General features: G+C 62.4%; 4 protein-coding genes across 4 annotated transcripts; all 4 read right to left on the bottom strand.

Annotated features, from left to right (window-relative positions):
* Positions 1-1,375: 1,375 nt before the first annotated feature.
* On the bottom strand, positions 1,376-9,721 carry LMJF_26_2170 (hypothetical protein; the record flags this gene model as incomplete). The annotated part of the gene is made up of 1 exon (XM_001684171.1): positions 1,376-9,721. The coding sequence occupies one exon, from the start codon at positions 9,719-9,721 to the stop codon at positions 1,376-1,378; it is 8,346 nt and encodes a 2,781-aa protein (XP_001684223.1).
* A 3,477-nt stretch (positions 9,722-13,198) lies between these two features.
* On the bottom strand, positions 13,199-19,990 carry LMJF_26_2160 (hypothetical protein; the record flags this gene model as incomplete). Its single annotated transcript, XM_001684170.1, has 1 exon — positions 13,199-19,990. The coding sequence occupies one exon, from the start codon at positions 19,988-19,990 to the stop codon at positions 13,199-13,201; it is 6,792 nt and encodes a 2,263-aa protein (XP_001684222.1).
* A 2,051-nt stretch (positions 19,991-22,041) lies between these two features.
* Positions 22,042-23,718, bottom strand: LMJF_26_2150 (conserved hypothetical protein; the record flags this gene model as incomplete). Its single annotated transcript, XM_001684169.1, has 1 exon — positions 22,042-23,718. The coding sequence occupies one exon, from the start codon at positions 23,716-23,718 to the stop codon at positions 22,042-22,044; it is 1,677 nt and encodes a 558-aa protein (XP_001684221.1).
* Positions 23,719-24,888: 1,170 nt separating this feature from the next.
* On the bottom strand, positions 24,889-25,230 carry LMJF_26_2140 (conserved hypothetical protein; the record flags this gene model as incomplete). Its single annotated transcript, XM_001684168.1, has 1 exon — positions 24,889-25,230. The coding sequence occupies one exon, from the start codon at positions 25,228-25,230 to the stop codon at positions 24,889-24,891; it is 342 nt and encodes a 113-aa protein (XP_001684220.1).
* Between the last annotated feature and the right edge of the window lie 842 nt (positions 25,231-26,072).

Here is a 26,072-nt window from a genome sequence, read left to right as displayed (position 1 = left end):
GGGGGAGAGTGGCGATGTATGTGTGCGTGCGCACACATCATACAGGGTGTCAGAGCGAGAGAGAGAGAGCGGGAGAGAAGAGGAAATTACCGCCCCACTGAACAGCTATCGAGTACGTGTGCAAAAACCAGCTGCTGATGCCACGGTCGCACTCTCTCTCTCTCTCTCTCTCTCTCTCTCTCTCTCTCTTGCTCACCCAGACACGTGTAGGCAAAGGATTGAGGCACTGCCCGATCGAATAAGGCAGCTTCCACACGGCCGCATGCCTTCTCCACTAGGGAGAGAGACTTTAGCCCTTCAGTGTGTGCGTGCATGACTTGTATGTTTGGAGAGATGATCATCAACGTTGCACGGCGTGCGGAAGAGAGATAGGAGAGCGTCCAATACCTCACCACCGTCGAACGCACCAACACCATCAAACCAATACGCATATAGAAACATCGGTACAGGTGGGGTGTGTCGACAGAGATCGACACAGAAAGACACACAAGCGCGCACAGACATATACAGACATACGCGGAGGAGAGAAGGAGAGGGCCATCTTGCCTCTAGTCCCTCTCCTGTGTCTCTTGGGCTCTCTTCTATACCTGTGGATGCACATATGCGTGTATCTCTCAAGAGAAAGAGACGGTGAGGGGGGGCTCAGCTGTACATGGACGATACATTAAACCACTCACACAAAACACACACACACACAATGCCATCCACGTTGGCATGGAGGAGGGGTGGGTTGTGTGTGTGTGTGTGTGTGTGTGTATGTGTGTGTCAGCCATAGTGGTGCGCACAAGAAGGAGGAGGACACACAGACACCAACATATAGAAGGGATAAGCAACAAAACCAAAAACACAGAAAAGGAAGGAGAGAAGGGGTAAGGTGGTGATAGTCGGTGTGGGCGAGGCAAGCGCCCTTACCCACACCCGTGCAGAGGTGCAGGTGCGCGCACGCCCCTCCTTTATTTCATGCGTTGACGACAATATATACATATATATACACGAAAGGTAGCGAGCCACCACATCCACACACGGATAGAGAGGAAAGAGAGAGTCGGTGCATGTCAAAACACCGCTAAGAAACGCAAGAGCGATCGCCGCTGGGCCACGAGGGGATGTGGAACAAGAAAGGTGGGAGCTCACGGAATGGGGAGGAGAGAAGAGACTGGCGAGTAGGGTCAACACACACACACACATTATCCACACAACGCGCCCTATCACCAGCTACGCACAGCAATCACTTGTCCGGCAGTGTTTCAGCAGCAGTGCAACGCTATGCTCTCTTCACCCCTGCCTCTTTCAGCGCCTCTGCACGCCGTCCGATGAAACATGACGATGCAGACGTGCAAACAAGAAAAACCGAGAAGGGGCAGGTAGACAAGCTTCACATGTGTGTACGCTTCCCAGAAGAAAAAAAGCCCCTTGGGTTTGCCTTCTGCACTGCCTCCTTCGGCAAGCCCGCCATCTCAGTGGGCTGCGACGTCATCGCGAGTGTCTCTGCAGGCACTGTGAGCGGGGTAGCAACGGGACGGGTGGCTATCAAGTTGCGGGCCTTCTCCTTCTCCTGCTTTATGATTTCCTCAATACCAGACGGTGTCGCCATCTGCAAAGGCATCGATGGCACCGGCAGTGTCGGCAGTGGTCCTCGTGCAGCATGCGCGGATGCAGGAAGTTTGCATGTGTGGACCTTCCCCCGCAGGGCCGATTCCACCAACCTGCCTGATGAGGCACCGTCTGTGGGATCAGACAGAACCGTCTCTTGCTCCAAATAGGAGAGTGAGCCAAGACTGCCCTCGCTACAGTTTCGCCGCTCCGGCTGGTAGACCACCCGCGCTGATGGCAATGGGAGTCGTTTCACAACAGAACGCCCCCTGAATCTTGCCGCCGCGCCCTTAGTGGAGTACGCCCACAACTGCAGCTCCACCCCCTGCGCCCTGCCACTCCTCTCGTCGCCTTCCATGTTGGTGAATAGCGCCGCCACTTTCGAGAGCGGAGAAAGTGATCCGTGCGCCACGCCCTCACGCTTACACTCCAACTGGTCGCGACTACGCCGCCATTGTTGAAGATAAGGAAAACTGCAGCTATCGAGCAGGAACTGCACCCCGCCTAGCGGGTGCAGTGCCACCGTAGCCTCTTGAATAATGCCTAGTTCAATGCACAGTATGTCATCCTCCATTCTGCCAACTGCGGCAATCTCACCACTAGCTGCAGCAGCACTAGCGGCGTAAAGCCGCACATTGCGAACACATGCCGCGGAACAGTCCAGCATAGCACTCACATCCGCAATCACCAACTCCCGTATCCGTGGAGCACACGACACCAAGTGCTGACGCCATCTCGGGCCCCTCAACAACTGCTTACTAGACGTAACCACTGAACGCCACAATCCGCAAGTCTCCGTGAAAACCTCCCCTACCCCACTCTCCTCCGCTCCAGCATCAAGCGTTAAATCCGGAAACCAAACACACACGTCTACAACATTGCCGCTCTCATCATAAACAACTTCCGGTGCCCCGCATCGGTAGCCATCTTTCCGGACACAGTCGATCGCACTCCTTCCGCTCTCCACATCACCACCGAATTCAGGCATTCCTACAACACCAAAATCATCCCACCTCTGCATACCAGGCTCCCAAACCAACACACCGCTAACACCATCACAGCTTTCGTAGCCCCACAGCGGCTCAGCAGCGTCGGTGCTCTCCTCCACACCCTCGTACGCCTCCTGCGGAGCACCAGCGCGGCCAACCTCCTCCACGTCCTCGTACGCCTCCTGCGGAGCACCAGCGTGGCCAGCCTCCTCCACGTCCTCGTACGCCTCCTGCGGAGCACCAGCGCAGCCAGCCTCCTCCACGTCCTCGTACGCCTCCTGCGGAGCACCAGCGTGGCCAGCCTCCTCCACGTCCTCGTACGCCTCCTGCGGAGCACCAGCGCGGCAAGCCTCCTCCACGTCCTCGTACGCCTCCTGCGGAGCACCAGCGTGGCCAGCCTCCTCCACGTCCTCGTACGCCTCCTGCGGAGCACCAGCGTGGCCAGCCTCCTCCACGTCCTCGTACGCCTCCTGCGGAGCACCAGCGCGGCAAGCCTCCTCCACGTCCTCGTACGCCTCCTGCGGAGCACCAGCGCGGCCAACCTCCTCCACGTCCTCGTACGCCTCCTGCGGAGCACCAGCGCGGCCAGCCTCCTCCACGTCCTCGTACGCCTCCTGCGGAGCACCAGCGTGGCCAGCCTCCTCCACGTCCTCGTACGCCTCCTGCGGAGCACCAGCGCGGCCAGCCTCCTCCACGTCCTCGTACGCCTCCTGCGGAGCACCAGCGTGGCCAGCCTCCTCCACGTCCTCGTACGCCTCCTGCGGAGCACCAGCGTGGCCAGCCTCCTCCACGTCCTCGTACGCCTCCTGCGGAGCACCAGCGTGGCCAACCTCCTCCACGTCCTCGTACGCCTCCTGCGGAGCACCAGCGCGGCAAGCCTCCTCCACGTCCTCGTACGCCTCCTGCGGAGCACCAGCGTGGCCAACCTCCTCCACGTCCTCGTACGCCTCCTGCGGAGCACCAGCGCGGCAAGCCTCCTCCACGTCCTCGTACGCCTCCTGCGGAGCACCAGCGTGGCCAACCTCCTCCACGTCCTCGTACGCCTCCTGCGGAGCACCAGCGTGGCCAACCTCCTCCACGTCCTCGTACGCCTCCTGCGGAGCACCAGCGCGGCCAGCCTCCTCCACGTCCTCGTACGCCTCCTGCGGAGCACCAGCGCGGCAAGCCTCCTCCACGTCCTCGTACGCCTCCTGCGGAGCACCAGCGTGGCCAGCCTCCTCCACGTCCTCGTACGCCTCCTGCGGAGCACCAGCGTGGCCAGCCTCCTCCACGTCCTCGTACGCCTCCTGCGGAGCACCAGCGCGGCAAGCCTCCTCCACGTCCTCGTACGCCTCCTGCGGAGCACCAGCGCGGCAAGCCTCCTCCACGTCTTCGTACGCCTCCTGCGGAGCACCAGCGCGGCAAGCCTCCTCCACGTCCTCGTACGCCTCCTGCGGAGCACCAGCGTGGCCAACCTCCTCCACGTCCTCGTACGCCTCCTGCGGAGCACCAGCGCGGCAAGCCTCCTCCACGTCCTCGTACGCCTCCTGCAGAGCACCAGCGCGGCCAGCCTCCTCCACGTCCTCGTACGCCTCCTGCGGAGCACCAGCGTGGCCAGCCTCCTCCACGTCCTCGTACGCCTCCTGCGGAGCACCAGCGCGGCAAGCCTCCTCCACGTCCTCGTACGCCTCCTGCGGAGCACCAGCGTGGCCAACCTCCTCCACGTCCTCGTACGCCTCCTGCGGAGCACCAGCGTGGCCAGCCTCCTCCACGTCCTCGTACGCCTCCTGCGGAGCACCAGCGCGGCCAGCCTCCTCCACGTCCTCGTACGCCTCCTGCGGAGCACCAGCGCGGCAAGCCTCCTCCACGTCCTCGTACGCCTCCTGCGGAGCACCAGCGCGGCAAGCCTCCTCCACGTCCTCGTACGCCTCCTGCGGAGCACCAGCGTGGCCAGCCTCCTCCACGTCCTCGTACGCCTCCTGCGGAGCACCAGCGCGGCAAGCCTCCTCCACGTCCTCGTACGCCTCCTGCGGAGCACCAGCGCGGCAAGCCTCCTCCACGTCCTCGTACGCCTCCTGCGGAGCACCAGCGCGGCCAGCCTCCTCCACGTCCTCGTACGCCTCCTGCGGAGCACCAGCGTGGCCAACCTCCTCCACGTCCTCGTACGCCTCCTGCGGAGCACCAGCGTGGCCAACCTCCTCCACGTCCTCGTACGCCTCCTGCGGAGCACCAGCGCGGCAAGCCTCCTCCACGTCCTCGTACGCCTCCTGCGGAGCACCAGCGTGGCCAACCTCCTCCACGTCCTCGTACGCCTCCTGCGGAGCACCAGCGTGGCCAGCCTCCTCCACGTCCTCGTACGCCTCCTGCGGAGCACCAGCGTGGCCAGCCTCCTCCACGTCCTCGTACGCCTCCTGCGGAGCACCAGCGTGGCCAGCCTCCTCCACGTCCTCGTACGCCTCCTGCAGAGCACCAGCGCGGCAAGCCTCCTCCACGTCCTCGTACGCCTCCTGCGGAGCACCAGCGTGGCCAACCTCCTCCACGTCCTCGTACGCCTCCTGCGGAGCACCAGCGCGGCAAGCCTCCTCCACGTCCTCGTACGCCTCCTGCGGAGCACCAGCGCGGCCAACCTCCTCCACGTCCTCGTACGCCTCCTGCGGAGCACCAGCGCGGCAAGCCTCCTCCACGTCCTCGTACGCCTCCTGCGGAGCACCAGCGCGGCAAGCCTCCTCCACGTCCTCGTACGCCTCCTGCGGAGCACCAGCGCGGCCAACCTCCTCCACGTCCTCGTACGCCTCCTGCGGAGCACCAGCGTGGCCAACCTCCTCCACGTCCTCGTACGCCTCCTGCGGAGCACCAGCGCGGCAAGCCTCCTCCACGTCCTCGTACGCCTCCTGCGGAGCACCAGCGTGGCCAGCCTCCTCCACGTCCTCGTACGCCTCCTGCGGAGCACCAGCGCGGCAAGCCTCCTCCACGTCCTCGTACGCCTCCTGCGGAGCACCAGCGTGGCCAACCTCCTCCACGTCCTCGTACGCCTCCTGCGGAGCACCAGCGCGGCAAGCCTCCTCCACGTCCTCGTACGCCTCCTGCGGAGCACGAGCGCGGCAAGCCTCCTCCACGTCCTCGTACGCCTCCTGCGGAGCACCAGCGCGGCCAACCTCCTCCACGTCCTCGTACGCCTCCTGCGGAGCACCAGCGTGGCCAACCTCCTCCACGTCCTCGTACGCCTCCTGCGGAGCACGAGCGCGGCAAGCCTCCTCCACGTCCTCGTACGCCTCCTGCGGAGCACCAGCGTGGCCAACCTCCTCCACGTCCTCGTACGCCTCCTGCGGAGCACGAGCGCGGCAAGCCTCCTCCACGTCCTCGTACGCCTCCTGCGGAGCACCAGCGTGGCCAGCCTCCTCCACGTCCTCGTACGCCTCCTGCGGAGCACCAGCGCGGCAAGCCTCCTCCACGTCCTCGTACGCCTCCTGCGGAGCACCAGCGCGGCAAGCCTCCTCCACGTCCTCGTACGCCTCCTGCGGAGCACCAGCGCGGCAAGCCTCCTCCACGTCCTCGTACGCCTCCTGCAGAGCACCAGCGCGGCCAGCCTCCTCCACGTCCTCGTACGCCTCCTGCGGAGCACCAGCGCGGCAAGCCTCCTCCACGTCCTCGTACGCCTCCTGCGGAGCACCAGCGCGGCCAACCTCCTCCACGTCCTCGTACGCCTCCTGCGGAGCACCAGCGCGGCAAGCCTCCTCCACGTCCTCGTACGCCTCCTGCGGAGCACCAGCGTGGCCAACCTCCTCCACGTCCTCGTACGCCTCCTGCGGAGCACCAGCGCGGCAAGCCTCCTCCACGTCCTCGTACGCCTCCTGCGGAGCACCAGCGTGGCCAACCTCCTCCACGTCCTCGTACGCCTCCTGCGGAGCACCAGCGTGGCCAGCCTCCTCCACGTCCTCGTACGCCTCCTGCGGAGCACCAGCGCGGCCAGCCTCCTCCACGTCCTCGTACGCCTCCTGCGGAGCACCAGCGCGGCAAGCCTCCTCCACGTCCTCGTACGCCTCCTGCGGAGCACCAGCGTGGCCAACCTCCTCCACGTCCTCGTACGCCTCCTGCGGAGCACGAGCGCGGCAAGCCTCCTCCACGTCCTCGTACGCCTCCTGCGGAGCACCAGCGCGGCAAGCCTCCTCCACGTCCTCGTACGCCTCCTGCGGAGCACCAGCGCGGCAAGCCTCCTCCACGTCCTCGTACGCCTCCTGCGGAGCACCAGCGCGGCAAGCCTCCTCCACGTCCTCGTACGCCTCCTGCGGAGCACCAGCGCGGCAAGCCTCCTCCACGTCCTCGTACGCCTCCTGCGGAGCACCAGCGTGGCCAGCCTCCTCCACGTCCTCGTACGCCTCCTGCGGAGCACCAGCGTGGCAAGCCTCCTCCACGTCTTCGTACGCCTCCTGCGGAGCACCAGCGCGGCAAGCCTCCTCCACGTCCTCGTACGCCTCCTGCGGAGCACCAGCGCGGCCAACCTCCTCCACGTCCTCGTACGCCTCCTGCGGAGCACCAGCGTGGCCAGCCTCCTCCACGTCCTCGTACGCCTCCTGCGGAGCACGAGCGCGGCAAGCCTCCTCCACGTCCTCGTACGCCTCCTGCGGAGCACCAGCGCGGCAAGCCTCCTCCACGTCCTCGTACGCCTCCTGCGGAGCACCAGCGCGGCAAGCCTCCTCCACGTCCTCGTACGCCTCCTGCGGAGCACCAGCGCGGCAAGCCTCCTCCACGTCCTCGTACGCCTCCTGCGGAGCACCAGCGCGGCAAGCCTCCTCCACGTCCTCGTACGCCTCCTGCGGAGCACCAGCGCGGCCAGCCTCCTCCACGTCCTCGTACGCCTCCTGCGGAGCACCAGCGTGGCCAACCTCCTCCACGTCCTCGTACGCCTCCTGCGGAGCACCAGCGTGGCCAGCCTCCTCCACGTCCTCGTACGCCTCCTGCGGAGCACCAGCGTGGCCAGCCTCCTCCACGTCCTCGTACGCCTCCTGCGGAGCACCAGCGCGGCAAGCCTCCTCCACGTCCTCGTACGCCTCCTGCGGAGCACCAGCGCGGCAAGCCTCCTCCACGTCCTCGTACGCCTCCTGCGGAGCACCAGCGTGGCCAGCCTCCTCCACGTCCTCGTACGCCTCCTGCGGAGCACCAGCGCGGCAAGCCTCCTCCACGTCCTCGTACGCCTCCTGCGGAGCACCAGCGCGGCAAGCCTCCTCCACGTCCTCGTACGCCTCCTGCGGAGCACCAGCGCGGCAAGCCTCCTCCACGTCCTCGTACGCCTCCTGCGGAGCACCAGCGTGGCCAGCCTCCTCCACGTCCTCGTACGCCTCCTGCGGAGCACCAGCGTGGCCAACCTCCTCCACGTCCTCGTACGCCTCCTGCGGAGCACCAGCGCGGCAAGCCTCCTCCACGTCCTCGTACGCCTCCTGCGGAGCACCAGCGTGGGTGGCACTGGCGGGTTTTTTGGTGAAGTTTGGGTGGGAGAAGTTTAGCAGCTGACGGTGATGATGGTTGCCTGTTTGCCTGTTTTCTATTTTTTTGGATGAATAACGAGGAACGAGGCGCGAGATCTCGTGTATTTCGGGGGCTGTTTCGCAGGTCTTTTGCTGACTACGGGTCACTTCCAAGTACTGGCAGTACTGGGTGTGCAAGGTGCGTACGGTGCTGAGGGCGCGGTGGGCATCTGCGTCGATTTGTGAGCGCTGGTGCTGCTCATGGTAGAGGAGGTTGTGAAAGGGCCCCTCCATGAGGCACGCAGAGTGACGCCGAAAGCGTGCGTCATGTGCGCCGGTGTATGGAGGTGTTCTGGCGGAGGTGGGGTGGTGTTCAGAGTGGCGGTTGGAGAGGTCTTGATAGCTTACGCTGTGCCAGTGGCGGGGGTGCTGCGGTAGTCGTTTTCCGGCGCGGAAGTGGCGAAGGGCGGTGTTTGCACTGGTCAGGGGTGTGCTGACTGCACCAGACGTGGCGGCAGTCAGCGAAGCGAAGGAGGGCAGTCCTTGCACCTGCGTGGCCGAAAGGCGTGTGAGCTGCACTGCGGGCGTGATATAAAAGGAGCTGAATGGGGCCCCAAGGGAGAGAGAGGAATGCAGCGAAAGCTGAATGGACGGCTGTACGACGAGCCTCACGACACTGGTGAAGGGGGGCGGTTGTGGGTAGAGGCAAGGCGGCGCCGGCTCTTGTGGCAGCGGCGCCGGTGTCTCGGTAGGCACCACGCGGAAAGCAACGACGTCGTGGTCGTCTGGGGTGCTGTAGCCTCTGAGCAAACGGTCGAGTCGCGCGTACTGCCGAGAGATGCAGCGTAGGTGCGCATCCAAGTCCGCAGCGCTCTCCAGTGCCGGTAAGGCCGGCATGTCTGCCAGGCTTTCCCGCGTTGGAGTTACCGCATCGACCTTTTCAGTCAGCGTATCAGCCATTTCATCCTTGGTCCCCGTGTGCACGCTAGCGCCACAACGCGAGGTGGTGGGGTGTGCAGCTGAGAAACAAGAACCGCCACCCCGACAGGATCTCGATGGAGGCTCACGAGTGAGGAGCCTTCGCGGCGATGGTTCTGTGGCGACGAAGGACAACCGGCGAAGGAGGCCAACATTCGAGAGACGCGTCTGCGCGGGTATCACCGCGTCGACATCTCGGTGCGCCTTGGCAGAGGAAGGCCGCTGAACGCTGAGATCGTCTGCGTATTTCGCTTCACAGCAACCCCAGTCCAGTGGCATTGGTGCGAGCGCAAGTCTAGCTCGCTGGGCATCCTCGGCCTCTGCCGCAGCGATGGTATAGGGGATGTATGCCTCTGCCGCCGTCTGCCGTTGCCGCTCCAAGGCACGTAAGGGATGAAACCAGTCCGTGTTGGTCACACGGCGCGCAGCCTGAAGGTGGCCAATCGCAGGTAACGTGTCCACGTCACCTCGTCGCTGAAGGCGCTGGCAGGTTGCCGGTGCCTGTTGCTGCTGCCCTAGAAGTCGAGAAGGCCCTGCTAGCACCCGCGATGTCGACGGCCTAGCTTTTTCGGCTGCCTCCGTAGCTCGCGCTACCGGCAGCGATGACGCGCTTCGATGACCCGAAGCCAGAGCTGAAATGGCATCATGAGCACGCTGTGCGCACACAATTTTCTGTGGACTGTCGCCCCGCTGCAGTGACGACAACGGCGGCGGTTGCATGATTGGCGACGAGAAGGCTCACTGATGCTGCGATACAAGAGACGCACGTAGCGACAGCGGTGGGAAATGTGATCGTGCGTGCGCGCCGGTAGGTATTTGCACATCTATGTGTGAAAACAGAAAGTATCCGCAGTCGTGATTGGTGGATCAGAGAAATCCGTGGAACACGTCCTACGCCACAGGAAGGGGGAGGGGAGGGGAGGGTCGGGCTAAAGCGAGAGAGATAAAAGAGCGAAGTAGACGAGTGATTCAAACTACTACGCCTCTTCCTCCATCGGTTATGGCGGGGAGTGGCTGACGGCAAGCAGCAGCGCGTACGCCCTTCACCTCTGTCGGGTCCTCAAGACGAATTACGAGGTATGCTGTGCGGCTGCGCGGAGCAGAGGTGTGTATATGGGCGGTGTGCTGCTGCTGCTGCTGCTGCTCGTGGAGAGCGGTGCTTGGAGTTACGCCGATGCCTGTCGCCTTCTTTTTTCTCGTAGTAACGAAAGAGCCCGTGTCGTCGACCCGGCTGTTGGATGTGTAGTGCGTGCCGCAGCGTGGGAGAGTTGGACCAACGCGATAGAATGCAAGGCGCGGGAGGAGAGAGTTGAGAGAGCAGAAGTGCGAGTGAGGAAGAAGCTCAAACACAGCCAAAGTACTGAACAGCTGGCACGCACGCACACGCACCCTGCTCCTGCGAAGACGAAGAGGGGGTGGGGTAGGGAAGGAGGCAGCTGCAGCGACACACCTGCCAAGGTGGTATCCTGCACCGCATGCTGGTGACACCCTTGCCCCAACGCAGGAGGCGAGGAGCTGCAAAGTAAGGGCAGGATGGAGTGGGGGAGGGGGCAAAGCGACGGACTCGGACGAGGTGTGGCGAGGGTGAGGAGCGCCCGCGCTTGCCTCAGTGGGCTCTCGCTCTGCCCTACCCTCCACCACCCCCTCCCCTCTGCCGCATTTCGGCCTTTCTCATCCTTTCTTCTCCAGTCCCACTCCCCCCTCGCTTCTCAACAGCCACCGCACACTGCCAACAGGGGGGGGGGACAGATGGGAGAAAATGGAGAGGGGCATGCGAGATGCGACAGGTGATCCAGCCACCGACAGCGACGCTGTCAGAGTGCGTGCAGGCTCTCGCACACTGCTTTCCATGTGTGTGTGTGTGTGTGGCTGCATGTGATAGCATGTGAGTATGTTCACCGATTTCGTTGCCGCTGAGTGCGCACACCTTTCGAGACAGATCAACGCACAGAGGCACATCAACAAAGGGCGAGAGAGTTGGGGGGCTGAAATCGCGCATCCAACTGACACCAGATACACACAAGGGTGCGAGTGGAGGGAGGGAGGCAGGGCGGGACATCAGCGCGCTTCGCCACAGTTACATATACCCTTTCTCACCTCCCTCTCCTCCACGACAGCAGCACCGGCCATCAAGCATAGTACATCACATGCACATGTACACAGGAAGAGAATCGTACAGGGGACAGACCAAAAAAAAAAAACGATGGGGCCTTACCTGCAAATCTAGTTCGCAGCAACGGCGGAACTGGAGGAGGGAAGAGAAACGCGTCGGTGGGGGAGGGGGAAGGAGGGAAGGCGAGGTCCACGGCCTCCGCAAACGTATCAAGACATACGCGAAGGAAGGAAAGAGGAGAGCCCCCCCCCCACACACACACACAGACACCCACCCCCCCCTCAATACCTGGTAGGAAAACACAGAACACTGGCACGTTTACAGATGTGCGTAAATGGGGCGCATCCGCCAGCAATCAGCGAGATCATCAATGCACACGCGCACAGTCCTCGGCCTCTCCCCTCAAGACAACCTCTCTCACCCTCTCTATCGACCAGAGGCAGCACGAGGAAGTGATGCTGACCCCAACGAGAAAGCAAGAGGGTGGAGGAGGGACGGGGCGGGGCATACACACCCAGACACAGACGTGTGTGTGCTTGTGTGCTTACACAGTGAAGCGGGGAGAGAACACGCGATTATAATAATGAGAGAGGAAGGGCTGTGTATAGGAATGGGAATCACTTCTCCTTTGTAGCTTATCCGAGAAAGGCGAAGCAACGCAATCCATGGATGACCCATGCACGTGCAAGAGGGAAAGGATGAGTGGGAGGGGGCGGAAGCGTGATAAAGATTGCAGAACGATATGCAGACTGCGCCTCACCTACGGCATCGCCTGCCATCAAGCTTCCCCGCGCTCGCCCCCGCCCCGCCGCCTTCATGTCCAGCAGACTCATACGCCGCCATGACGACGAGGACTTTGGGCTGCAACAGCATCGGCATAAAATAAAGCGTGACCCAAGACCAGAGAGAGAAAAGGCGGGCGGGAGAGCCGGGCTGGCAGCAGCGACGGGGGAGACGCACGGATCAATGAAAGAGGAGGTGTCCATCAAGACGGATGGCGAAAGGAGAATGCGACGCGGCTTCAACAACACTGTCGCGGGCACACACGCGCGTGCAGAGGGAGAGATGAAGTGAGTGAGGCATAACAATCGATTTTACGGTTTGAAATGAGAATCGCGATGGGCCACTACGAGACACAACGACAACAACAGCGGGAGAGCCAAACCGTTTTCTCCATACCTCGAGCCGAGAACCGCCAGCACACGAGGGGAGGGGAGGGGGGAAACGATGGAAAGCTGGAGAAACAAGCCAGGAAGGAAAAGGGATACGAGACAGGGGGTGGGCGGGAGGCGGCAGCCCTTGCTGGACTGTGTGTGTGCGCCCGTGGAAGGCAATCGTGTCTGAAGTGTATAGAAAGACGGCAACAATCCTGGGAAGGGGAGAAGTAACGGGAGGGAGATGCGGTGGTGCGTAAGACAAGTCGCCTTGGATGCATACGCATATACAGACGGGTGCACCACACCCGCACAGACACAGACAGAGATGGAGAGACCATGGTCATCTAGCGAAGGAAAGGGAGCGCGGAAGGAAGAGAGCGCCAGACATAAAAAGGAGCAAGGCATAGTTACGCGTATGCCTGTGCGCTGCACACCGGGCGTCCCTCCGTGTATATCGTGAGACGCACATGCCGGCTTGAGCCAACAGCGGAAACCAAAGAGGGAGAAAGAGAAGGGGGAAAGACACGACGATAAGATACATGGGAATGTGGGCATGTCAGTGTGCACATGAACCCTTCTACCATGTGTGTGCGTGTATGTGCGTGGAGTCGCGCCAGTGAACTGTAGAAGCGAAGAAAGAAGTGTGGGGAAGAGGCGTGTATGGAAAGCCGCACAGCACGCGAGCACATGGAGAAAGGAAGGAGGGTAGGTCGGAGGCAACCGCAACAACAAAGTAAAGAGTCACTCACCCCCCGATACACGCATTGGCGCACAAAACCCGCACGCATAATCGGCGCAGCCTGTCGAAAGAGGGATGGTGAGACAAGCCAAGTGAGGCAGTGCATAGGAGAGTAGGGATGAGGGAAAAAGAACAATATAAAGACACACACCACACACACACACACCACACACACACACGTACGCAGACTACGAGGCTGTCCAGCTCACCTCCTCCTGTGATGAAAGCGTGGGCATTAAAAGCGGTGACAGACGCTTCGCCGGCATCGCACCCGCTACGCCCATCCTGTGGCTGTGCAGGAGCTGCTTCCTCTCGCGCTTCTTCACCTCGTAAAAGGCCCAGAGAGTTGGATACGCGTAGCTAGACATCTGATCCCGGATGAAGTTCTCACTGGAACTCGCCGGGTGCAGCACATACAAATCGACCATGAGGCTCCCCTTGCTATAGCGCACGTCCTGAATCGCGGAGATGGGGACGTTGGCAGCCACGGCAGAGTCCTTCGTGAAGGCGTCATGCATACCCTCGTAGTGGTGGGTCATGATGAACTCCCACGCCGATCCGGGAAAGCCCAGCAGCACCATCGTCTTCCTCATGGCGCCTTCACTGAGCGGCGGGGACGGTAGCAACGACGGCGTGGGCAGTGATAGTACCTGTGCCGGCGAGAGTGGCAGCGGCACTGCGGGCTTGCTTGTCTGCGACGTTGGCGCAAATGGCCGCAGCAGCAACGGCGACGGCTGTGGGGCGTCGGCCGCACCGACCTCTAACGCCGCTGTGGGCATTGGTATCTTGAGGGTGGCCGCGCCGTCACCGCCAACGTCACCAGACACCTCAAAGAGCGGAAGTACGGGGCCGTCCACCCGCGTCGCGGTGCTTCTGTGCGGCTCCACGCGTGGTCCGTCATCGATGGCGTCGGGCGACGCCTCTGCCTCTCGCAACGCACTCGAGAGCCGATCGCTACCAGCATTGGCGTCCACAGTGGTTCGCACCGTAGACCTGTTCGGCGACGCAACCGGCTGTGACGCCGCCGACGGTGGTGAGGATGCAGATGCGGGCGACACGAAATGCGCTGCGCGCGAGGAAGCTTGGACCCGCTGTGCCACTTCCGCAGAAAACACGGACGCCTCGTTTCCGGCATGATGGCGAGGTGCCTCGGCGGCGACGCCGATCTCACCAACGGCCGCAGCTGCGCCTCCTGTAGCCTTGCTGGCGACTGCGGATGGGAACTCTTGGCGGAGATGGAAGTGTACGTCCGTAGAGCCTATGCCCGCGTCAGGATTAGCGACAAGTGTCACAGCACGCGACGCCAGCGGCAGGCGCATATCGGAGCCGATGGTGCGGGTCAGCATGTCGATCGGGTCTGCCAAGCTCGCCGTCGCGGCGACCGACGTGTTCTCATCGCGTCCTTCGTCGCGGCGGATCAGCGTTGGCGTGTTTGTGAGGGAGAGGGAGTCACGGAAGACGTCCATGGGTACATCCACTGCCCCCTCGATGTCGTCCTCACTCGTCGTAATCGTGGCGGTTGTGACAGCCTCGGATGTGGCACTGCGATCCTGTTGACCTCCCTCCTCTTCATCCCCGCCCACGGCGGTCGTGTCACTGTGGTCGGCGCCACCGGCGTCGTCGCCGTCACCTGTGCCATCCTCCGTCATCGACTCCTCCCATAAACCGTAGAAGGCGTTGGCCGCCGCCGCCGCTGCCGCTGCCGCGGCGCGGTGATGTAGCACCTGCGGCGGCGCATCCGGGTCCTCATCTTTCTCCCGCTGGGTCGCCACCAAAATCACAGGCGCCGGCAGGAACTTCGCCGCAGCAATCATCAAAAATGGGGTTGAATCGCCACCTACGATGACGGGTGCAGCGGCCGCTGCTACATCCGGCTGTGTTGCAAGGGCTTTCGCTTCTGTCGCCGCGCCGAACGGGTTCTTCTCCGCTACCACGCTCTCGCTTGACAGCATGTCCACCGCGACAGCGTTCGCCATCTCGTCATCGCTGTCGGAGCCGAGGGCTTGCGGTGAGTCTGACGCATCACTCGTTCTTTTTAGCTGCTGCGTAACTGAGGTTCCTGCCTCGCTGAGTGCCTTGTTTCCGTCATTGTCGGTGGTAGCACTCAACTCCGCGTTGTGGTCGGACTGTAGCGGCGACGCAGCCTTGCTGCCCTCACCCACGACAGCGTGGTGCTCGTCGCCGTGCACCTCTGGTGACACCTCGAGCGCCGGCTCCGCCAGGCAGGCCAAGTCCACCTCTTCGCCCTTCTCGCGCTTGCCCTCGGCGTTCATTGATATGTCGTCTGCTACAGAGGAAGGCTGCTTCTCTGAGAGTAATAGAGGGACATCATCGGCGCAGGTACTGGCCTCCAACTGTGCCACGCAGACATTGGTATCGGGGGTGTCGTCTTCTGGGGTACAGCCTGCTTCCTCCTGCTGCCTGCCGGGCTGCCCGGCGTCCACCGGCTCGGCGGCTGAATCACTGGCCGGGGTCTTCCCTACAGCTTCCGCTGCCGCGATGTGGGCACCTAGGTCACTCGTGCTGTCAGGCGCGGCAATGTCCACGACCTCGGCGGCGCTCGCGCAATTGCGGATACTCTCACCGGGCGCCTTGGCTCCGCCCGCTATGTCGCCGTCGCCCTGGGCTCGTGGCGCTTCCGTGGGGTACTCAGCTGGTCGAGCCGTGGCGGCCGTGTACGGCGCCTCCGGCGACAGCGTCGCCTGCTCAGGCAAATGGTCGGCCACCTTGTACGCAGCTTGACGAGCAGCCACAGCGATGACAGTGAGAATGGTGTCAGGGTCGCCGGCCTCCACTGGGTACGCATCGGGGGCGGCAGCGTGGTTCTGGGAGTGGCTGCAGTCATTCTTGTTCTTTTCCTTAGCGGCAGCTGATTCGCTGGCAGACAGAGTGCCAAACTCCTCGGCATCGACAGCGGAGGCCGGCAGCTCCATGTCGGTGTCTGTCGGAGACGTCCGAGCGGACTCCTTGGGCGCCTCCACGCCGGCAGCGACCGCATCACTTTCATCTGCAGCAGGAGCTGGAGCAGAACTGCCAGCCGCAGGCGTCGGTGTTGTCTCTGCGCCGGCCAAGCACCCAAGAGCGTCACCACCACAGCCCCTGCTCTTTCTACTCTCCTCGACGGCTGCGGCAGCCGTCGTGACAACAGTGGGTCTCTCTGCGCCATGATCCGTGTCCGCGTTCATGCCGGCAGCGGCCTTGTCTTTCCCCCCGCCCTCCAGAGTTGGTGCAGTGTGCGTACTATGATGGCGCTGTGCCTCCTCCCTGTTGTGCTGATCGTCTTGCGACGTCGCCTCCACTGCGTCCGCGCGCGACTTGGGGAGCGCTGCGATCGCAGCGGCCGCAGCGTGGGCGCTGACCGAGGCATCCGCCTCTACTTCACGCGGTACATCCACCCCGACGGCCGTCGCTGCAGAAAGCTCCTCTTTTCGCGGAGGGGGAGAGCGGTCTTGGCGCATTGGTGCATCTGTGCTTTCCTCCGCTGACGTTGGTGGCGGTGCTGCGACCGCCTGAGGGACGGCGGCGCCCGTCACAAGGAGCGGCAGAGGACGAGAGAGCGAGCTGAGCGAGGGCGTGACGAGCCAGTGAGCAGTGGAGGCGATTCCACCCGTGGCGGCGGCAGCAGGGTCCACCGCGGAGTCTACCGCTGCGCGGGGTGCCTGAGGCCTCGTGGACGCCGTCGCTCGTAGAGGGGCAGCGGAGACAGCCACGTCACCGCTAGAGGATGGTGTTGGTGGTGGCCGGAAAGGCACCCGAGAGCTGGGTGCCTGCTGCCGTGTCTGGGCGGACCTCTGCAGCAATACATTTAGGGCGTCACGCTGCACTCGATTCATTGTTGTTGTCAGCGTCTCCGTGCCACATGCGCTGAATGGTGGCGTCGGCGCAAACCCAGGCACGGACGATGCCGTCGAGGGGGAGGGGTTAAAGTATGGATGCGCCCCAGGCCTGTATGCGCCATGCGCCGGCGGTGGTGGTGGCAGTGGTGGCGATGGTGGCACTGGAACCGCGCACGGCGGGGACGGCACATAGATAGGGTAGTGGCCGCCACTGCCGCCCTCTGCGTTCCCTGCGGCGTGCTGTGGAGATGGTGGTGCCTGCTTGCACGCACTCTCGAAGTAGCGCTGCAGGACGGGGTCGTCAAAGAACAGGTGCTGCTGCGGCGGCTGTAGAGGGGCAGCGGGCAGGGCCGATGGAGAGGGTCTTTGCATTGCCGCGAAAACGCCTACGCGGCTGTAGCCTTGGGTGGGTGCCGTTGGCGGACGCTGGGGCGAGGCCTTGCTATCCCTTTCCAGCCGGGCAGGGTCACCGTGCGTAGTTGAGGGGTTTGACAGCGGTTGCGTCAACGGTTTCGATGAGGGTGGTGCGTTATGAAAGCACCGAAGGTGGTTGGTGCCCTCAGGGCTGCTGCTGCTGCTGCTGATGCCGTAACTCGCGCGAAGTTGATGCTCCGCCGCCTTGGCAGTGCACACGACATTCGCGTCAATGGCCTCTTCTGCCTCCGCTTGTGGGGCAGCTTCGCCGTCGTCATCGATGTAGCCCACGGCGTCATTACCGCATCGGCTATCAGCAGCATCGTTCATCGCCTCCCCCGCGGCACAATCGCCATCCACGTAGTGGCCGTGCGCAGGACCTTTGCACGACGTCGGCGGCGCACGAGAAGACGCGGCACCGTAGACTGCACCACCAGCATCGCTCTCCACACTGTACGAGATCATTGGGTAACTGTCGTCCTCGCCTGTGTCGCCGTCGTACGTAAGAATCACGTCGGCGGAGTCGCCGTCGCCCCGCGCACCTGGCGACATCACCGCCGACTCGTAGGACCTACGAGGGCATTGTGGGTATGGGGACACCTCCTCCACTGGGGTGAGATGGTGGTGGCTGCTGGTGCTCCCGTCAAATGCAGGTCGGTGTCGACTTGTACTGCCCGCGGCGGCAGACGGCTGCGGCGGGAGCGGCGACGGCGTTACGCCCTCCCAGTTATGCGGCTGCAACGAGGGACGCAGCGCATGACGAAGCACCGAGGTACGACGGCCTCTAGGGGGGCGCGGGGTGACCGCAGTCGCACCACGCTCGGCGGCGTCATTCCAGTGGTGGTGTGGCGCCGCGCCATCGTGGTTACATGATGGCGCGGCGCCCGTGAGCAGGTAGTCATCGTGAAGAGCGGGGTATGATGTCGACACCAAGGCTGTCTGTGCCTCATCCGTCGTTGCATCCGACATCTCTGCATAGCCTGCACGACGCTCCTCCGCGAGGGCAGTGTCGACTGATGATGCCACCATCACGACGCTGAACAGCGCACTGGCCAGCGGCAGCGTGTCCGCGGAAAGCTGCACGTATTCGTTGAAATCTGTGTTGAAACAGAAGTAGCCCTGCGGTGCACACGGCGGTGAGGAGGCACCGACGGATGCAAGCGCGATACAGCGCAGAAGAGACTGAGTCATGGCCCATGCCTCGTCTGCTGACGCATCGGCCGGTAGCACCGGTGCCCGGCACTGAACCGACCGGAGCGTGCGCATGTCGGCTGGCGACCGCAACAGCGCTGCCGCCTTCATCGCTGCGGCCTCCTCGTAGGCGGAGCCACCGTGGCACGGAGCAGAGTTGATGACGATGTCGACAGTCCACCACGTCGCTGCGCCTTCATCGATGTCGTGCTCTGCAGCGTCCGCCTCACTGCTGCGTGGATCCTGCTCCGCGACTGTCGACGAGACCTTGTACGACTGCAGTCTCTTTGGAGACCCGGCGCTGAGGGCTGACTCCCCTGTGCCCCTTGGTGAGCTTGCGTCTGCGGGTGCTGAACGCACAGACGCCATTGACGATGGCGGGTCTGCGGACCACCTCGTGGAGTGCGCCGGCACGGCGGAAACTTTGGTATAATCCCCATCGTCCTGTTCCAATGCCGCCGTCGCGGTGCGCTTGTGCATTGCTGACGAGGACAGCGGCAAGTACGGCCGCATCCGTTGCCCCGCTGTCCATGACGTCGCGCCGCTGCCGTTGCTGGCGGCTGCGCTGCGTCGGGCAACCGACGCGTCTTCGGACGAGTAGCGAGCTAGCCCATGGATTGAAGGAGCGACGGGGACTGATGTGCGTAGCTCGTGCTCCGTCGCTCTCTGCGAGCGGGGGGCGGAGGCGAGAGGAGATTGTGACGCAGAGGCGGCTAGAAGCCTTCCAAACTCATCACCCCTGCTGCCGTAGGTGTTCGTCGTATACGCAGCTGAAGGCGCACCGTCCCGCCGGCCGCTTGCCGCAGCCGACATCGCCGAAGGGGCGCTAGAGGGTCGCTGAGTCGATCCCGTGCCCGAAGCTGCTCGGACACCCCGCGCGACAGAAAGCGTTGTCGCCCCCATCGACCCGTACAAACGAGCGCCATTCACGCCGTTGCGGTTGAGGACACGTACGCGCTGGGGAGGCAGGTTGGCGCCACCGCCGCCACCGGCAAAGCGGGTGGACGTAGCCGCGGTAACCCTGGAGGCGTCGCTGGAGTGAACTACTGATGCTGGCGGCGCCGCGGCTGACGACACGCGACATGAACGGGGAAGATAGTCTGCACGTTCCCACACACCGCTGCCAGCCACGGGCAGCGACGCACCTACGCGACGGTGCGCGGCCGGTAAGTGCAGCGCGCCACCTGTTGTTGTGGCGGACGATGGGTTTGCTGTTGTCGTCGAGGGGTAAGGGCAAGAGTTGACGGGTTCGTACGGCGTTCGAGGCTCTACGGCTCCTTCGAGGCGCGTATAGGCACGCGAAGAGCCGCTCTGAGACTGAAACGGCAACGCTAACATCTTGCTGCTGTGCGAGGTGTGGTGGTACGCGTCATTGATCGCATAAGCGTGGGAGTCACCAGGCCCGCCGAGGCTATCACCGCGGTGCCGCAGGAAGCCTTGACGAGAGGAGGTAGGGCTGTATTTCTTTGTAGAGACGTCGAGGCAGGAGGTATTGCCAAGGCGCAGGTAAAATGCGTCCGCAGCATCCGTGTTGAACATGACGCGAAAAGTGGGCGTCTTTCGTCCGGCCCTGCACGAACCGAAAGGGAGGAGACGATCTCGGTACTAAGGGGTGGCGGAAAGGTGTGCGCACAAGTGCGCGCGTTGTTGTCGCTGCGTAGGCAAGTGTATGGGAAAGGGGCAGGTGGCGAGGCGGGGGGAGGGGGAGAGACGGGCGGGGAGGAAACTAACCAAAAGAAACGGTAACCATATATATATATACATATATATACATACATATATATATGTATATATGTATATATATATATATCCAACAAAACACAGACGCAACCACCGCCTTTCCGGCTGTGCGGCCGCTGATTTATGTCAGGAGCAACCGCAACTCCGAGGAGGGAGGGAGGGAGGGCGATTTACGAAGACAAGACGTCAACAGAGAAGGAAAGACGAGGCTCACGCACAGGTCAAAAGGTCACGGTGATAGTCTGGCCGTGCGCACCACGCACGCACGCACAAACCCACCACCACTACTCGTGTCACCTCTCTCTCCCTCCCCCACACACACATACAAGGGGAGAAGGGAAACTTTATTGTCGTGTGACTTGTCACACACACACACACACACAGACGCCGCTTACACACCGCACGCAAGCACAAGATAGAAACAACAAACACAAGGCTGGAACGACCGACAATTCTACACAGGTTGCACAGCAGCATACACTCAACACACACAGAGAGAGGCAATGGCTGCCGCGCAGGGGTGTGCTTGGGCTATTGGGGAGAGAGAATGCCGGCCAAAAGCAGGACCTGCAACGTGTGCGGTGCTGAAGTCACCCTTCCGTGGCTTGGGCTACTAGCTTTGTACCTTGTTTTACTGCGGAGGTGGTGGTTGCTTTCTGCGAACTGCTGAACACGCCAGACAGGCCCCTCGCCCTTCGCTCTCGCTCTCCGTGTCTCGTGGTAAGCGCGCCTGTGGCGACCACGGTGGATGCGACAGAGTGGAGAAGATGAGAAGGTAGCCGTGCACGAAGAGGAACAAATAGTTATAAGAAGTAAGGGATCGGAGAGGGAGATAACTCAAAATGGGCGACTGGAGAGGATGATGTGGATGAGCGGAAGAGGGTTGCTGGCAGAAGCACGCGTGTATGTGTGGGAAGTGGTGAGTGGATGTGCGCACAGTCGATTGTGAGTCCGCGTCCTTGCCTCGGTGGCACAGCTTTTACCGGTCCCTTCGTTGTATTCGTCCCTTTTCTATTCTATGACACACACGCGCAGAGGCGGAGGGAGCCCGGCACGATCAACCGACAGAATGGGCGCTCCTACAACACGCGCAGGGAACTCCTGCTACAGCCACGACAGAGCAGAGCACACGCAAGCGTACACACGGACACGAAAAGCAAAAAAAAAGCATGAGCACACAATGAGTCGTGTTATCGAGGCACCTTTCGACACCGGAGCGGGTGGGGTTGCGGTCGGGGGTTCGGCGCGACTGTTGCGGAGAGAGAAGAGAGGAGAGGAGAGGAGGGAAAAGGGGAGTGGGCTCGCAGAGGGTGCTGCTCATGAGGCGGGCGCGCACACGGATGCCTACGTGCAGGCGTGGACACACACGGGAACGTCTCACACGCGCTGGAGCGCACACCGGTGTACGTGAGCGAGCTTCATTTTTCAAGAGAGGACCAACTCTTTTAGCTTTCTGACGTGCACCACATTCCTCGATGTGGGGCGAAAGGTGGGAGGGGCTCAGTTGCTCCGGCACGGTGTACCGTCACTTCAAAGGGAAGCGACAGCCATGGTCACGGAGAGGAGGGCAGATGCTGGAAGAGAAAACGAGGGGGAGGGAGGGAGGGTGAGGAGTCAGCGGAGACGAGCATGAACGATGAGGATGCGCGCTTGGCTGTGTGCAGATGCGTGTCAGCACACACGTATAACCGTGCCCGACTGAGTAGGCTGCATGTGTAGTGCGACCGAAACTCTGAGCAATGCAGCCACACACGCACACACACAGTCGGAGAGAACGCGATACACATGCATCACTCCACCGCTTGCACCTGCATTTTCGTGGGGTCGCCCCGCACAGAGCTCGAACCTGCTCAACCGTCGCTCCGCATACGCTTCAAGCCCGCCGTGGGCGCCGCCCTCCGGTTACGGCGGGGATCGCCACCGCCGCTGTGCACCTCACGCTCTGCCCGCTCGCGGCGCTGCCGGAGAAACGCCTCCATCTTCCCCCAGACAACCTCGACGAGATGACCGTACCGCTGGAAACCATCCACGGCCAGCTCAAACCCCTCGTCCGACTCGCCTAGCCAGAGGCGCTGCTTCTCGCGTAACAGTGCGCGACTGTCGCCGGTGGCGGTGATAGATGGCGTCGAGGAGGTTGTGCGACATAGTGGAAAGATGCGCGGCGATGTTGTGCTGAGCGCCTCGAGTAGGCACGTCTGCGCATCCTGCAGCGCCCGAGCCTCTGCACCATCAGACAAGTCCTTGCGCGGCGGTCGAACACCCGTCCACAGCAAGTACACAGGCGCCTTTGCAAGGTGCATCGTCTCCAAAACGTGCACGCGGCCTCGGCTCGCCGACGTGGGCGTGCCGGCAGCCACGCCCACGACCTCCTCCATACACCGCATCAGGATGAACATGCTCGCACAGTGCGGGGCACCGTGCACCAGCATCAGCGCACCGCCTGTAGCAACGTACGTCAGCGCCGTTTTCAGCTGCGGTACAAGGAGGCTGAACCAAGGCAGAATGGGTGCCGCTGCTTGCGCGCAGGCTGACGGCGAAGAGTCCGTCAGCGATGTAGCAACGTAATCTGCTCCACCGCTCGCACTCGCGCGCAGCATCACACCACCGCTCAGCACCGAGGCAGACGCCAAGGTCACTTCTTCCGCTCTCTCCCGCCGTTGTCGCTGGCCATGATCGAGCACAGCGCCTCCGTTAACAAAGTGGAAGCGCGGCGCCGCCGCGGAGTTCGACTTGAACAACGATGCGGATAGCGGCAAAACGTCAGCTGTGTAGACAGCCGAGGATGCGCCGAACCCTGCCTGTGCCTGCATTTCTGTCGCACAACTCTCACCTTCCATAAGTGCGCACGCCGCCGAACGATTCCACGTGCTTGGCGGCTGCGTCACGTCGCCGTCAAGCAGCACGAACGACGCGTCGCCGCATGTGCTTTTCCGAAGAAGCAGCGGGTCCATCTCGATGCCGCCGTCTGCGCGCGCCAGTGTTACACCAACACCACGCCATCCTAAGTCTTCCACAAGGTACTTGGACACACCGCCCGGCGCGCAGCCGAGATCTAAAAACAGCGGCGCAGACGACACAGGTTTCTCGTCAGCAGTGCTGCTTTCAGACGAATTCACCTTTGGGGCGGCCCTGAAGAAGGCGCCTGCCACGTGCTGGGTGATGCGCCGCGCATGCTGTCGATAGCGCTCGGCCAGAACGGTCACGTCTGCGTTCACAAAAGCTGTGGTGCCCTCACCTGCTTGAGTCCCGCGCTTCACTGCCAGTTCTGATGCGAGCCGAGAGGGGCTGGCGACGGTGGCGCTAGTTGCCAACGAACGCGTCGTGTCTGCCTGCCGTCGCGCGTACCACTCATCCAATGCCGCCGATCTCCACCCCCGCTCACGCTCCTCCTGCAACCGACGGAACGCCACTGAGTGCTCGAGGAGGTACGAGCGCCACCGCTGCGCTGTCAGGTACAAGGTAGCACTCACGTCTCCCTCCGCCGCTGTCGCCGCCGGTGGCGGCGGTAATTTCAGCGACCCGTTCATCGAGACGGCGATGGTGCTGAGCCTCACGTGTAAGTTTGACGAAATCAAGGCGCGTCAAGCACCACGTGTGCATGTGTGCGTGCTCGTGGGAGTGGGTGGGCGTGTGGCCTGTGTACACGTAGGCATTCGTATGTTCGGAGCGTGCGTGGCAGTGAAGAGGGTATGGGGAAGCGGAGGGGTCGGGGAGTGGTAAAACGAGGCGGGCGATGGCGGTGCTAATCTGTGCAGAGGTGGGTCGGCAAGCAGCTGCGTACACAAAAGTAGCTGAGAGAGCGCGGCAGTGCCCACCCACAGAAGAGAAAGCACAGCAAGCGAGCAGGGCTCTGAGCGCGCCCAATGCGGCACCGTCATCCGACACGCAAACTGCCTCGTCCCGTCCTCCTTTCAGAGAGATACGTGTGCTCGATCGGCATCGCAGTCACCACCACAACATATCGTTGCCAGGGTACCGTTGCGCAACTGCTCTCGCCGATCCCGTGATCGGGGAGGTGGAAGCCTCGACGCTGACAGCTAATGAAGTCATCACTGTCCTCCTTCCTTTTTAGTCGTCGAGGCGCATATGCCCTGGTATATGTGTGCCTGTAATGGCGTGGCGCATCCTGCGCTGCGCCGCAGCTGAGCCCCCTCCCCCATCACGTACTCCTCGTCCTCCGCCCATACACCCACGAGCGAGAAAGCGAGCAACGTGGGCACACGGGAGAGCACAGACTCGCGACGCGCACGCTCTGGCCGACCAACCTACGTGCTCGCCCCCTCCCTCCTGGATGGAGGACGGCAACCAAGTGGGTCCGCTTATTCCCGTAAAGTGGCACGGGCCTTGATCAGAGCTCACTCTCAGCGAGGCACCAACAAAGCCGAGGGCGCACACAACACCAAACAAAAGAGGAGTGGAAGCTGCGCAAGTACGCACACGTGCGCGCACAGCCAGGGAAGGTGCTCTCCTTGAAAAAAAGACCGTGACGAAGTGCCTGCGAGAGAGAAAGAGCCTCACGTTCCGCTCTCGCACTGGGTGGGGGGAGGGTTCCTCTCGCCGTGCGCACGATTCGGGGCACCCCGCCGCTTCTTCTTCTGGTAGCGTGGGTGCAACAAGGGCAGGAGTGGCGTGGGGAAGCGAAGCCAGCGTTCACCTTCGGCTCCCTTTTCTCCCTTCTTGGTGGATCTGCGAGGCCGTCAGTTGGCGCCAGGGCTCTTCTTGTTGTGCTCCAGGTTGTACACGTACAACTGCTTCAGGACGCGGTCGGTGCACTGGCCGAACGCCACGTTCTCCTTGAAACAGTCTGAGGCCCACTTGTCGCCTGCCGCCCTCTGGCACACCACACCGGCGTCGTACTCCCTCTTGCAGAAGATTTTGGCAATGCCCTCGAGGTAGGCGGACTTCTGCCGCTGGCACACAAAGTTGATGTCATCGTTGATACGGGATTGCAGGCACTGCTCCAAGGCGATGCGCTGCTCCGTGTACTCCTCCGTAAACCGGTCGGCCTGCCTGTTGAACTCCTTCGTGTTGCGCGACATGTCCAAGCGGCATATGAACAGTACGCGCTGCGCGTGTGTTTGCGTATCGGGGGAGGGGGTATGACCTGCCTGTGTGCATGTGTGCGTGTGTACAAGCTGGTCGAAGGCGACTGTGGGTCTCCTCGTGCGAGATGGAGGGAGAAACCAGATTCAGGTGGCGGGGGGGGGGGGGGTCGGATTGGCACGAAGACGCATAGCGCAGAGGAGAGGAGCACCGTCGATGTGGCGCGAAGGCGAGCAAGCGCTGCATTGTAGAGCGCCAGAGAGACTCGCACACAAAATGGGGGGAGGGGGGGGGGTCTCAGCGTGAACACATCGCGCGGGTTTCAGGCAAAACGTTTTCCTTTTTTGTTGTTGTGGTTCGTTGTGCAGCCGTTCGCGAAGCTCGAGTCTGTGAGAGCCATGCGAGGAGAGAGCCGGATTCGCACGCGCGCCCACATCGCCGCCTCCGCACCCGAGACAGGACGTGCACATCTTGTGTGACTCTTTCTTGGTTTTTATCCATGAAACACGTAGATGGAGTTACTCTCTTATAAGCGTCACACACACACACACAACACAGGCACGCGCACGGCGCACGCGCTCTCGCATTCGCGTGCACCTCTGCGAGCTACATAGGCCAAGTGACGTAAGCGTAGGAGCAGAGACTGAGAGACCAGGGCAGTCGGCTGCAATCATCACGGGCTTCATTTTTTCTGAAAAAATCACAATACGCAACATCGCCACGCTGCCACCACCGCAACACCACACACGCACGCGCACACAAAGAACAAGGCGGTGGCACCACGGGAGTGTGAGCCAAGGACACAGAATAAGGACTAGAGAGAAAGGGTAGGCCGGGG

The sequence above is a fragment of the Leishmania major genome, chromosome 26, assembly GCF_000002725.2.
Source record: "Leishmania major strain Friedlin complete genome, chromosome 26".
Taxonomy (NCBI): Eukaryota; Euglenozoa; class Kinetoplastea; order Trypanosomatida; family Trypanosomatidae; genus Leishmania; species Leishmania major.
The sequence above is the reverse complement of the archived record's forward strand: the minus strand, read 5'-3'. Positions and strand labels throughout refer to the sequence as shown.